This window comes from Rhinatrema bivittatum, unplaced genomic scaffold (genome assembly GCF_901001135.1).
Source record: "Rhinatrema bivittatum unplaced genomic scaffold, aRhiBiv1.1, whole genome shotgun sequence".
NCBI classification, from domain to species: Eukaryota; Metazoa; Chordata; class Amphibia; order Gymnophiona; family Rhinatrematidae; genus Rhinatrema; species Rhinatrema bivittatum.
Window position 1 is genome coordinate 106,938 of NW_021820788.1, and position 14,748 is coordinate 121,685.

General features: G+C 50.7%; 1 protein-coding gene across 3 annotated transcripts in view; it reads right to left on the reverse strand.

The window, feature by feature from the left end:
• LOC115082137 (zinc finger protein 585A-like) overlaps window positions 1–14,748 on the reverse strand; it is a 54,112-nt gene that overhangs the window by 8,111 nt on the left and 31,253 nt on the right. For all 3 annotated transcript variants that reach the window (XM_029586394.1, XM_029586393.1, XM_029586392.1), the window contains exons 4-6: window positions 11,939–12,052; window positions 6,643–6,756; window positions 6,163–6,276 (exon numbers count right to left, since the gene is read on the reverse strand). In XM_029586394.1, the coding sequence (XP_029442254.1) occupies window positions 6,163–6,276; window positions 6,643–6,756; window positions 11,939–12,052 (342 nt within the window). The remainder of the gene's footprint in view (window positions 1–6,162; window positions 6,277–6,642; window positions 6,757–11,938; window positions 12,053–14,748) is intronic.

Consider the following 14,748-nt stretch of genomic DNA (forward strand, 5'->3'; position numbering starts at 1 on the left):
GGATTACATTCAAGTACTGTAGATATCAGAGTATAATTATTCAATCCCAGACCAACCAATAAAAATCTTGATGCTAAAAAACGAGACATAGTGGTAAAGGAGAAAATGACAAAAAGAGCATCACGAATAGAAGTGTCAGTACTAAGTGACTATTGTGCACTATGTATGAAGAGAGAGAGAAGATCATCAAGGACCAAGAGATGGAATCAGAGACAAAGTGTGGCCTAAAGATACCGACACAGTCCCAATTATTTGGCACCACAGGCCTTGTTGAAAAGAACATTCAAGCTCATCTCGATATGCTGCCTGGATATATTACACCGTAAACGCTTCAGAAAGAAGCCGTTTGGCACAACGCAAGTATCAAGAGCTCTAGCAGCAATTATGAAAGACTGAGATTATACTCAATATACTATACCCTGGGTTAAGAGAGGTTGATTCTTGTCATTGTATGTGCAAGACAAACTCAATATAAATCCTGTACCTCCAGTTCTGTAAATATACACTTTGGGGCGGACTTTAAAAGCCCTGCTCGCGTAAATCCACCCGGATTTACGCGAGCAGGGCCTTGCGCGCCGGCGCGCCTATTTTCCATAGGCCTGCCGGCACGCGCAGAGCCCCAGGACTCGCGTAAGTCCCAGGGTTTTTTGTCGAGGGCGTGTCGGGGGCGGGGCAGATTGACGCGGAGTTTTGGGGGCGGGATGCTGTGTTTTGGGGGCGGGCCCAGGAGCGTGGTTTCGGCCCGGGCGGTCCGGGGGCGTGGCCGCGCCCTCCGGAACCGCTCCGGGAGGCGTAAATCCGTCGACAAAGGTAGGGGGGCAGTTTAGATAGGGCCGAGGGGGTGGGTTAGGTAGAGGAAGGGAGGGGAAGGTGAGGGGAGGGCGAAAGAGAGTTCCCTCCGAGGCCGCTCCGATTTCGGAGCGGTCTCGGAGGGAACGGAGGCAGGCTGCGCGGCTCGGCGCACGCCGGCTGCCCAAAATCGGCAGCCTTGCGCGCGCCGATCCTGGATTTTAGCAGATACGCGCGGCTACGCGCGTATCTACTAAAATCCAGCGTACTTTTGTTTGCGACTGGTGCGCCAACAAAAGTACGCGAACGCGCATTTTTTAAAAATCTACCCCTTTGTGATCACAGACAGCCCACTATCCCCAACACACATACAGCCCTCTAACAATGGAGGCAGAGCAGGATATTTTCCTCTACACCTCACCATAATTAAATGACACCAGAATTTTTTTGTAACAGAAACACAAACTTCCTCCACTACCAGGCACATTATGAAATAATACAAAATCCTACAAAAACAAAACAAAACACACTCAACAGTATGTAACAAATGTACCATACTACAGCAGCACTAATTCACAGGACTCCAAAAATAACAACTTTACCTAAAAAAAGGCAGCACTGCAAATATTACAGCAAGCCCTAGAACACCAATTTACCTCCTATTAGGAAAACAAAACAAGTTGGACTGCTATGGATCCCTACACAGAAGTTACATGCTGGCAGAATCTCTCGCCTCAGTCACACATAGAACACAGACAGACCATCAACAAATACAGAATAAGGTGCCACAAATAAAACAGGGAAATATACAGACAAAAATAGGAATCATCAAGAAGCCAAATACTGCATACAAATCAACATGGAAGAACGAGAAAGAAAAATGTGTTTCCTCCTATTCTGAGCAATAAACAAAGCTAGAGGAGATTCCCATTCCCAAAGCTAAAATATTCCAATCACTAAACTGAAATAAAATGCTTTTTTCCTACTTCTGTTTTCTGGACATTTGGGGCCTTCACATAGCATCCACCTCCCACAAGAACAACAGGAACTCAGCTGCTCCAACATAATATGCCACACACATAGAATAACACAATAATGATGGCAGAAAAGGACCAAATGATCCATCCAGTCTGCCCAGCAAGCTTCTTATGGTAGTAACCTCTGCTCCGTGAAGGTTACCTTCATGTTTCTGTTAAGGGTAGTAACTACCACTCCCGTGCAGGTTACCCCCATGTTACATACACATACATGCATATGTTTGTGTGCATGCATGTATGTGTATGTAATATTTATTTATTTCTCTCCTGTTTGCTCCCTCTCCACAACCTTGATCAATTGTTTTCATTGTAAATCAGTGGCGAGTTATTATTTAATTTACGTAAAGCTCCAGTAATTTTTCCTGTTCAATTGTTATTTTAATACTAACTGTTTTAATCGTTATATGTAAAGTTCCTTGTAGACTTATTATCGATCTGTTTCATTACCTAACTGTTTCTTGTAAAGCCTGGGGTGGTTTGTAAACCCCGGGCAATTTGCCATTCTATGTAAACCGGATTGATTTGTATCTTATACAGGAATTTCGGTATATAAAAACAAAATAAATAAATAAATGAATGAATGAATGAATGAACAGAAGACTGACAAGATGCTCAATAGCCCCAACATAACACCAATTTGGCTCAAAAGCCTTGATCCAGCTCTCCTCCCCCTTGGTTACCACATACTGCTTCAAGGTGGGAGGGAGCAGCAGCATATGATGGTCCAGGGGGAGGCAAGCTAGATCAAAGCTTTTGAGCCTTGATGCAATTTCTACCCCCTCCACCCTATGCCGGGGCCCCTCACCCAAGCTTTGATCCAGTAAACCCTCCCCCATTGGCCACCATATGCTCCCCCCCCCCCCAGCCCTACCAGGTTCTCTCTTCTTCCCTCTTCCAGCCTCATTAGTCCCCCGCCAGTTTCTCTCCTCCCTTCCCAGGCCCATCAACCCCCCACCATTTTCTCTCTTCCTTCCCATCAGTTTCTCTTTTCCTTTCTCCTCAGCTCTTTCAATTTTTCTTTTCTCTTCCTCTCCCCAAGGCCTTCCAGTTAATTTTCCCCTTTGCCTTACTGCAAAGGGGAAAATTGTCTGTTGCTGCTCCCGGACATCCCATCTGCTGGCCTGTGCTGATGTCCCTGAGCTTCTCTTTTTCTGAGTCACCCGGGAGCATGTAGCACTTCCTGTAGGCTGATCGCAAGATCAGCCCTCAGGACATGATGCCAGCACAAACCAACGGGCCAATACAGTACATTGGACGCACGTTTTCCCTTACCCCTGTTGCAGTCTGATACTGCAGGTAAAGTGTGGACCCTTGGGCCGGCCTACCTCGAGTGATAGGGTAGGCCGGGAGGCGGAGCCAGAGGCTCGAGGTGTTCACCCGGGAACCAGGAACCCCCCAGGAGGAGCCCGAAGGGTTCTGGCTCCTTGGGACTTGGGCAATAGAGAGAGTCCAGTGACAGGGGTGAGAGCAAGGAAGTCCAAAGGTACTTGGTAGGGAGGAGACCGGATACTTGAGGCAGGCGGAAGATGGTAATAGAGTCACTGTGGCCAGCAGGGACAGGAGCAGGCGTAGCTTGAAAGAAAGTCTGTATGAGCAGGAGCTTGGTGCACGCTGTAACCTGGAACGGGTTCCGTAGCAAGCAGGAACTGGAGCAAGCTGAAGACTGAAGCAGGACCAGAGACGAGCCAAGATCAATGGCAGGCGGCAGGCTGGGCAAACAGGAGCAGGCCAAGATCAGGGCAGGCGGCTGGCAAGGCGTAGACAGGAACAAACCAGGGTCAGAGGCAGGCAAGAGTAGTCAGGAACAAACCAGGGTCAGAGGCAGGCAGCAGGCAAGAGTAGTCAGGAACAAACCAGGGTCAGAGGCAGGCAGCAGGCAAGAGTAGTCAGGAACAAACCAGGGTCAGAGGCAGGCAGCAAGCAAAGCATAGTCAAGGCAATCCAAGGTCAGCGACAGGAACTTAGCGAAGACAAAGCGCAACTCAGAACTACAAGGCAGTAGTGAACCTCATTGCAAGGCGATGAGACGGTGTCCGGGCGCCGGTTATATCGCCCTGGGTGCGTGACGTCATCATTGCAGGCGAGGCTCGACTTCCGGGTGCTGGACGCACAAAGTGAGCGCACTCGCGCGTGCGCGAGGCCGTGGCGAAACAGGCAGGAAATGGCGGACGCCACGTGGAGTCATCGGCGTCTTGGGATCCTGGGGGCAAAGAGCACGGCGTCTCCAGCCGCGAAGGTAGGCACTGGTCAGGCACAAGGGAGAGGAAGCGGTGCGGACCGCAACAACCCCTTATACAGTAAGGGGCGGAAAACGCGCGTCCAACCCGCCGAACCTAATAGCGCCCTCAACATGCAAATGCATGTTGATGGCCCTTTTAGGTATTCCCGCGCGATTCAGTAAGTAAAATTTCAGCCAAGCCGCACATTTTACTTTCAGAAATTAGCGCCTACCCAAAGGTAGGCGCTAATTTCTTCGGGCACCGGGAAAGTGCACAGAAAAGCAGTACAAACTGCTTTTCTGTGCACCCTCCGACTTAATATGATGGCGATATTAAGTCGGAGGTCCCAAAGGATTAAAAAAAAAATAATAATTTGAAGTCGGCCGGTGGCTGTCGAGTTGAAAACCGGACGCTCAATTTTGCTGGCGTCCGGTTTCCGAGCCCGTGGCTGTCAGCAGGCTCGAGAACCAACGCCGGCAAAATTGAGCGTCGGCCGTCAAACCCGCTGACAGCCGCCGCTCCAGGCCAAAAGGAGGCGCTAGGGATGCGCTAGTGTCCCTAATGCCTCCTTTTTCCTGTTTCTACCGCCGGGCCTCATTTAAATACTGAATCGCGCGCACAGGAGAGCGGGCATTTGCCCGCCTCCTGCGGCCTTTACTGAATCGGCCCGCAAGAGCTGTAGCAGGAACAGCAGTGTGGGTTTCTGCTGTTCCTCGCTTGGTCTGGAACATACGGGGCAGTACTCAAAGCTTCCTGGATGGGAGTTACAAAAACTTGGACAAGCCAGGGCTCAGGTGCCCCACCTCTTTCCAATATCTATGATTTAAAGCTCATCCACAATGCAGTTCATGGCCTGTTAATATAAATTTAGAGCTTACACTGCTCCTGAATGTGAGATGTCAGGTGACAGCACAGTGAGCGACAAAAACACAGAGAAAATACACACACCTTCTCTCAGCGAGAACGCAAAACCTGTGATAGAGACATGGGCTCTGTGAGAGATTGAAAATGCAACACACAGAGTGAGACACACACAAGGAATGTTTCCACTAAATATATGAAAAAGAATATTCAAATTCTGTTTCAATTCAGTAACAGCCACATAAACTGCCTTCATTATCAGGCACATTGTGAAGGACTGCAAAACCCTTCAAAAAAACACACTCAGTACCTATGTAGCTAATCTCTTATGTTAACTCCAAGGACTCAAATAGCAACAAATCTCCTATAAAAAGGCATCACTGCAAATATTCTGAAAGGTTTCAGAACACCAATACACCTTCTGGGTGCAGATTAGAAAACAGAAGGAGCTGGACTGCTATGAATCCCTACATGCCAGCAAAACACCTCACCTCAATCACACAGCCAAAACACAGACAGCTCCTCGGCACATACAGAATAAGAGATCATAAAATTAGACACAGAAATATGCAGAGAAAACTGAACTGGAACCCCCAAAGGTCAGATTCTCCATGCAGCACCACACCAGAAAATACAAACAGAAATGCATTCTCTCCTGTACTGGGAAAATTACAAAAAGCTCAGAGCTGCGCATTTTCCAAAACCGATAGAGAAAATCTAAGATTTCCCACAAACAAATGGGCAAAAACACTGTAAAATCACAGGGGAAAGAGAAGAAACACCAACAGTAGCAGTAGTAGTGGTATCCTGCCACCGGATCAGAAATGGGATCTGACCAAAGGCAATAGGAACCAAGCACCCGAATCCTGGAATTGTTTTGTCTCTGGTCCTTTCTGCACCTTGTAATTTTATTTTGCCATCACTATTAGTAAAATATTTTGCCACGTAATATATTCTTTGGCACCACTTGTACAAATTGCCGCACCAGTTAATCTTCCTGAAGCTGAGAGCTGAGTGTGAGATACACAGGCAGTGAGAGAGTGAGAGCTGTGAGACACTGGCAGTGGTAGTGTGAGAGAGAGACAGGTGGTGACACTGCAAGAGCTGAAAAAGGTAGGAAGAAAGTCACAGGAGTGACATTCCTGTCCAGATTTTTATCAGTTGGCTAGTGGACTGAATTCAGGGTAATTGGGCAAAAATGACCCCCTCCCGAGATCTCTTACACAGGAATCTCCTTTACCTGAGCTGTCACTCACCTGTACAGGAGCTCTCACACCTGCTTCTATCTCTTGGGTCTTGTTGATCCCAAACACAAGAATCTTCCTCCTGCTCAGTCCTTATTTTCAGATTAGGTTCATCAGTTGGAGAGCCTGTTCCCAGAAAAAGAGAATTACATTATTTTCCATCCTCCAGCACACAGGCAGTGGCTGTGCAATAGTTGTGAGAGGTAGTGACAGTGCAAGAGAAAGAGAGGTGGTGACAGTGCATGAGCTGAAAAAGGCAGGTAGTCAGTCACAGGCAGTGATGCTTCGATCCAGATTTTTATCAGTGGGTTAATGAATTGAATATTCATAAATTTATTTATCTAAACGGTTTTGTATACCGTTGTTCAAGAATACACCACAACGGTTACAGAAAAAAAACATGAAACAAATAACAAAACAGTATATAAAACTACATTATTCGTCTAAGAGACCGGATACACAGGAATCTCATCTGCCTGAGCTGTCACTCACTTGTGCAGGAGCTCTCACACCATCTTCTGTTTCTTGGATCCTGCTGATACCGGACACAGGAATCTTCCTCTTGCTCAGTCCTTACTGTCAGATCAGGTTTCTCAGCTGCAGAGTCTGTTCCCAGGAAAAGAGAATTACACAACTGTCAGGCTGATACAGTACAGTGCGCTCCAGCGGAGTGCACTGTTAGCCCGCTTTTGGCCGCGCGTTTTTGACGTGCTATTTTTACCCCTTATACAGTAAGGGGTAATAGCGCGTCAAAAACGCACGGCCAAACCCCCCCCCCCCCCCCGAAACTAATAGCGCCCGCAACATGCAAATGCATGTTGCGGGTGCTATTAGTTATTCCCGCGCGATACAGAAAGTAAAATGTGCAGCCAAGTCTCACATTTTACTTTCAGAAATTAACGCCTGCCCAAAGGCTGGCGTTAATTTCTGCTGGCACTGGGAAAGTATACAGAAAAGCAGAAAAAACGGCTTTTCTGTACACCCTCCAACTTAATATCATAGCAATATTAAGTTGGAGGCACCAAAATTTAAAAAAAATCAAAAATAAAAAAAAAAGAATTTTAAATCGGCCGGCGGGTTGAAAGCCGGATACTCAATTATGCCGGCGTCCGTTTTCCGAACCCGTGGCTGTCAGCGGGTTCAAGAACAGACGCTGGTAAAATTGAGCATCGGCTGTCAAACCCGCTGACAGTCGCCGCTCCTTTTACCGCGGGCCCTCATTTGCATACTGGATCGCGCGCCAAGGAGAGTGGCCTGGGCGCACGTTGGGAGAGCAGGCACTCGCCTCGGAGCGCCAACTCTCCCGCGAATTTTACTGTATCGGCCCGTGTGTTAGGTGCATACTCGCCTCCTCTCTCAATTTTATAGAATTGCCAATTCCACCCTCCTCTCCCCACCCACTTCTCTCCATTCCCAACTATTCCATTACTTAAACCATGAACAAACCTCCATGGTACAATATTGTTTGAAAACGAGGTCCAACTCGTAACCGTAACGCACCACGTCGAGAACCCATTGATCGGACGTGATTTTGACCCACTCCTCCCAAAACTGGGATAAACGACCTCCGATGCGGGGGAGGGAGGAATGGGTCAGCGCGCCTTCATTGCGAAGGTTTGCCGGCGGACTGTTGATGGGAGGATCCCAAGCGCTGCGGCCGCCGGCCACGAAAGGAAGGCGACCAAGGCGACCACGATTGCGACCTCGGGCCTTGCTGTTTCTGTGAAAAAGAGCCACCCCTTCCGGAGCGAAATCTGCGCTGCCCCCGGAACCGGGATCGCACATTCCCGAAGGGCCGAAACGAACGGGGCTTGTCCTCCGGCAATTTATATACCTTATTATCCCCCAGGTCTTTGATGAGTTGGTCCAATTCCTCACCAAACAATAACTTCCCCTTGAAGGGGAAAGCGGCTAGACGTGACTTAGAGGAGGCGTCCGCCGACCAACGGCGAAGCCAAAGTAATCGGCGAGCAGCGACCGCTGAGGACATAGTACGGGCAGAGGTTCGCAACAAATCATACAAGGCGTCCGCTGTGTAAGCCACCGCCGCCTCCACACAGTTAGCCTGCTCCGCCTCGGCAGGCGGGAGCTCCTGTGTGGTAAGCAATTGCTGAACCCAGCGGAGAGTGGCTCTCTGCACCATACTGCTGCAAGCTGCTGCACGGACCCCCAGGGCCGCTATTTCAAACATGCGCTTCAGGAGAACCTCTAACTTTCTGTCTTGAAGATCCTTTAATGCTACTCCACCCGTGACCGGAATGGTAGTATGCTTCACCACAGCGGTGACCGCCGAATCTACGGCAGGAACTTTAAAAATTTCCAAAGACTGTGAGGGCAGAGGGTACAACTTATTCATCGCCCTGCTAACACGCAGGGAAGCCTCTGGAACCTCCCATTCTTTAGATACAAGCTGCACAACCTTGGGATGTAAGGGAAAAGTTTGCGGGGGGGGCCCTCAGACCCGCCATTGCAACATCCCCCGTAGAAGTATCTGTGTCTTGCTGCGGGGCGGGAATCTCTAATTCCTTTAACACGTGCTGGATGAGAAAATTAAGCTCATCCTTGCCAAACAGGCGCAAAATTTCGGGGTCATCTCCCTCTAGAGCCTCCTGTGGATCCGCGACCCCTGCCCCCGCAGCCTCCGGAGATCCCTGGTCGACATCAAGTCCTCCCGGATCACTCGTACCCCCTAAATACATATTTCCGGCTCCTACTGAAGCCCCCGCTTTTCCAGGAACCCCCGCTATGCCTGTGATAGGAGACACCCTAGGAACCTTTGCGGGAGGGGGTTCATCCGGCTCCCAGCCTGCCTCTGCCTCTAAAAATGCCTGATGCATTAAAAGTACAAATTTTGAGGAGAAAGTAACTCTCCTTTTAGTGGAGCCCGAAGGGGGAGGGGCCGGAGGACCATTCAAGTCGGTTCCACTGCATGGGCTTAAAGCAGGCGGCGAAAAAGGAGAGGAATCCTCCTCCTCCGATTCTAAATCAGCAGGCTGCCGCGCGTCTAAAATGGCCGCCGGCTCCCTCTCACAGGGAGACGGGGCTGACGACCGCGTGGCAGTCAATCTCCCCTGCCGTGCCGAAGAAGACGCCAAAGTGCCGCTGCGGGCAGCGCTCGGCCCCCGGGAGGGTCCCTCGCCCCCGGGAATACAACGGGAGCAGAGGCCCTCCCTGGAGAGTCGCGCCCCCGCCTTGCCACAGGCCGTGCAGGCTGAAGATCGCGGCATGCCGAGACCGGAACAAAAAACGCGCCGAAGGTAAGAGGACTCACAGCCACAGAAAAGCGCGCCAAGCAGCAGCTCGAGAAATCGCCGGGTGATTCAAAATCCACCCCCTCCGGAGTCCCTGGTGAGCGCGGCAGGCTAGGGATGTAAAATAGAGCACTGCCTGCAACCAGCAGGACTTATGTGTCCGCGAAGGTTCAAATTTAAAATTTATTTATTTTTTTTTTGTAAAATGAAAAACCCTCTTCAGCTTATGCTGGCAACGATACCCCTAAAGAGGGGAGGGGGGAGGGTGACCGGCCCACCGGTAAACTCTTCCCCGATACCAAAGGGACACTTAATCCGGGTAAACAGGGAGAGCGAAGCTCTCCACGCCTGCCTGAAACCCCTTAGAGCACTGCTGTGAACTCAAGAAATCAAGAAATCTCTTTTTTTTTTTAAACTAGGGAAACCCCAGTTGGTCTAGACAGTTTTGACAGCTTGGTCAGAAAAAAGAGAAGAAAAGACTTAACAGAAAATTTTTGTCAGGACAAACCGCAGGTTATGTCTCTCATCTGCTGGAGTCAGAGGAAATACAGAAGGACGGCAGGTGGCGCACCAGTATATCTGGGAGGTGCTTTCAGTTTTCTCTCTGACTTCATCTGCTGGAGGGGGGACATAACCCAGCAGTCTGGACTGTTCCTGGTACGTACAGGGAAAAGAGAATTACACAACTGTCAGGCTGATACAGTACAGTGCGCTCCAGCGGAGTGCACTGTTAGCCCGCTTTTGGCCGCGCGTTTTTGACGTGCTATTTTTACCCCTTATACAGTAAGGGGTAATAGCGCGTCAAAAACACACGGCCAAACCCCCCCCCCCCCCCCCCGAAACTAATAGCGCCCGCAACATGCAAATGCATGTTGCGGGTGCTATTAGTCATTCCCGCGCGATACAGAAAGTAAAATGTGCAGCCAAGTCTCACATTTTACTTTCAGAAATTAACGCCTGCCCAAAGGCTGGCGTTAATTTCTGCTGGCACTGGGAAAGTGTACAGAAAAGCAGAAAAAACTGCTTTTCTGTACACCCTCCAACTTAATATCATAGCAATATATGATATATAATATCATAGCAAAAATCAAAAATTTTAAAAAAAGAATTTTAAATCGGCCGGCGGGTTGAAAGCCGGACACTCAATTATGCCGGCGTCCGTTTTCCGAACCCGTGGCTGTCAGCGGGTTCGAGAACAGACGCTGGTAAAATTGAGCGTCGGCTGTCAAACCCGCTGACAGTCGCCGCTCCTTTTACCGCGGGCCCTCATTTGCATACTGGATCGCGCGCCAAGGAGAGTGGCCTGGGCGCACGTTGGGAGAGCAGGCACTCGCCTCGGAGCGCCAACTCTCCCGCGAATTTTACTGTATCGGCCCGTGTGTTAGGTGCATACTCGCCTCCTCTCTCAATTTTATAGAATTGCCAATTCCACCCTCCCCTCCCCACCCACTTCTCTCCATTCCCAACTATTCCATTACTTAAACCATGAACAAACCTCCATGGTACAACATTGTTTGAAAACGAGGATCTTTATTGGATGGATATGGCTGCTGAGTAGGTCAAAATTATATAACCAATGCAAACATTAAACATATTTTCTTATCCTTATAGGGTGACCATGTCTTCGCCTGAATTGCAAATTTGTATTATGCTAATGCAATATTCTACCATTGGGGATTCAGGACCATTGAAGCCTTCCCCCTCCGATGCTCTTGAACTTCAATCTTTGCTTACTGGGTTGAAGATCTCTGTGGTGCGACAAAGTCCTGGTCCATAGCAAGAGCAGGACTCACTTATTCAAGATAGAAGCACCACCTTTGGAGTGGTGAGCAGGCCAATCCCGGCCACCAAAGTTGAAATCTTTTAACAGGGAACTCTAGTACATTCTCACCTAACCCTGCAACGCAGTTTATTTTATTTATTTAGGCGTTTTATATGCTGTTGCTCCAAAAGAAGTTCACAACAGTTTTCAAAATCAGCATTGATATTCTTGGTCAACAATGTAGTAATACCCACTGGATATTCTTTGCCTAGCCAGCTTTCAGCATAGCACTTGCGGTGCACCCTTAGAACATGGTCAAATCCACCGCAAGCTCAAGGTGGCAACACCTTGTGTACCCTGGACTCCCCACCAACCTAGCTGCAGCCATATCCCAAAAGAATCAATGCTGCCTACAGCAGTAAGGAGCAACTCCACAGGGAGGGTTGGGGGGGGGGGGGGTGGTCTTTTATTTTCCATCCTCCAGCACATAAGCCAAACTCCTTAGATTTATAATAGTTGATATTTGATTAAAAGGATGAAAGTTGTTCCTGAAAACATAATTATTTCCTTTCTTCAGTAGCTAAATATCAGATCTGTTAGGGCCAAATTAAAATCATTATAAGTAATGTATAATTGGAAACAGGGAGACACTGAGGGTAGGAAAAGCCACCAATACAATCCTCTTCCTCTCCCAACCCCATACAGATACAGAGGGCCCTTTCCCTCCCAAAACCTCTTATACAGGAGTCTCCTCACTACCCGAGCTGTCACTCACCTGTGCAGGAGCTCTCACACCACCCACTCTCTCTTGGGTCCTGCTGATCCCGGACACAGGAATCTTCCTCCTGCTTAATCCTTATTATCAGATCAAGTTTTTCATTTGGAGAGCCTGTTCCCAGGAAAAGGAGAATTACATCATCTCTCTCCTCAGTTAAGGAAATTGTTTTATTTTTATACAAAATGGGCCGGATTTTATAAATTAGCGCGATTGCGTACTTTTGTTCGCGCACCAGGCGCGAACAAGAGTACGCGGGATTTTAATAGATACGCGCGTAGTCGTGCGTATCCATTAAAATCCGGGGTCGGCGCGCGCAAGGCTGCCCAAAATCGGCAGCCTGTGCGCGCCGAGCCACGCAGCCTGCCTCCGTTCCGTCCGAGGCCGCTCCAATTTTGGAGCGGCCTCGGAGGGAACTTTCCTTCCACCCCTCTGCACCTTCCCTTCCCTTCCCCTACCTAACCCACCCCCCCGGCCCTATCTAAACCCCCCCTACCTTTGTCGGCAAAGTTACACCTGCTGGAAGCAGGCGTAACTTTGCACGCGCCAGCCGGCTGCCTCGCTCCGAGTTCCGGTCCCGGGGCTGGTCCGGAGGCCGCGGCCACGCCCCCAGAACGCCCCCGGGCCGAAACCACGCCCGTGGCGCCGCCCCCGAAACGCTGTGTCACACGTGACACGCCCCCCGAGTCTGTTTTCCCATCGTCGTCCATGATGTTCCTTGTCAGAGATGCCCTTGGTGAGATGAGGCATGTCCCGAGGTATGCTGGTAGGGCTGGGGGACGAGGCCCTCCCAGCTGGGGCTCAGACCAGATAAGGGCAGCAGCCGACTGCACTTGAACAAAGGCTTGAAGGCCCTGAAAGAATTCCAACCATGAAAAGGTTGCCGAGTCTATACCTAGCCCAGGGAGAACAGGGGTAGGAGCTGCTGAACCGCCCTCTCCTGGGGATGATGCAGGCCCGGGGTTGCTTAGGTCCGAGGCGCTACCAGAGGTCATGGCCAACTCATTCTCAGACGGGGAGGGGCCGGACCTGGAGAAGCTCTGAGAGTCCAGCCCCCCCCCCCCCCGGGTCTCCTCATAGTGCTGACACAGGTCTGATTCAAGGTCAGGCTGTGCGGCCGTAATATGGCAGGTAGAACAAAGGGAGTGGCGCTTGTGTTCTTAGATACCGAAGCCATAGTTCCTGTGACTTGTGCGTTCAGTCGGATAGCGCCTAAGCTCAAGTGTGCACAGTTCTGTCCTGACCTGTGCAAGTAGGGTGACAGGTTGTGTGCGGATGCCTGCCCGCGGTTATGCGCTCAGTTGAGCGTGCAGTTACACGCTTAGGAGTGCGCCCAGTTATGCACGCAGGAGTGCGTGCAATGCGAGGTGTGCTGGGTGCATAGGAACGCCTGCACCTCCAGGTGCATTAGGCGCACAGGACCGCGGGCTCCTCTGGGCACGAAAGGCGAATGGAAAGGCGCTTACCTCCGGGATCTTTAGGTGCCCAGGAACATGTGTACCTCCGCGCGTGATGGCCACAAAATGCACACCTATGCGCGTAGTAGGCACACAACAGGGCCGGCAGGAACCAAGCATACCGATGGACGGTGCAGCATGTGCCGGGGCGGTCCGGCCTCCTCACCTCTCTTTGCCAAATCCAGCGTCTAGATCCTCGTTTCTGGTGGCGGTGGGCGGCCAGCTCCGTCCTCAGGCCATCCCCGGTGCTCCAGCTTCAGTTACAGGCCTCTGTGTTCTGCGACGGGCCTCTCCGCGTGGCCCGCGGAGTGACGCCGCCATTCAGCATTGTATCCCTCCCTAGGCGCACACATGCTCATCGCTGTCACTTATGAAGGGCCCACGGCGGGAACCTGGCCACGGCCCCAGATGATGACATCGCCAAAGTTCCGATACTTAAGGCCGGGCTTGGCTCCTGATAGTCACCTTTGCAATAGGTCTCCACGCTGGTCGTGTACTTCGTTGCCTCTTGATGATTCTCCTGCATTCCTGGTTCCTGATCCCTCCTAGTTCCAGTTCCTGTCCTCCTTCGTTCCTGCGCTCCTGATTCCTAGCCTTCTTTCAATTGACTTCTTGGACACAACCTCTGCATTGCCTGACTACGCTATTGACTCTCTCCAAGCCCGGACTTCAGCATTGCCTGACTACGCTGCTGATCCTCTCTAAGCCCGGACCTCTGCATTGCCTGACCACACTACTGATTCGCTCCAAGCCCGGACCTCTGCATTGCCTGACCATGCTACTGACTCTCTCCAAGCTCGGACCTCTGCATTGCCTGACTACACGACTGACTCTCTCCAAGCCCAGACCTCTGCATTGCCTGACCACGACACTAATCTTCTCCAAGCCTAGACCACTGCTTTGCTTGACTATGCCTTTATCTTCTCCTCGCCCAGACCTCAGCCTTGCCTTGCCACTGCTCCTCGACTGCCGCCAGCCCTGACTCCAGCTTGCTCTACAATGCCTCTTCAGTCTACATCCTGGACTTGGCCTATTCAGGCTTCAGCCTGTTCTTGCTCGGGCGCCCCCTGTCTGCATTTGATTCTATTGGTGTCCGGGTCTCCAGGACTCCACCTCGTCCAGTACAGACTCTCTAGCTTTGCTGTTGCTGCCTCTGGGCTGACCTCATTGCCTTTCCATCGACGACGACATACGGAGGCCCACCTAAGCCCAGCCGGCCCCAGTACCCAAAGGATCAACCAGCGGCGAACGAGGGCTGGTATTGGTGAAGCGCCAGCCGGCTTCTGTCCATCAGCCCACTCCGCCTGCCGATGGTGGGGACCCATAGTATCCCTCCTACGGATAGCGTCAACC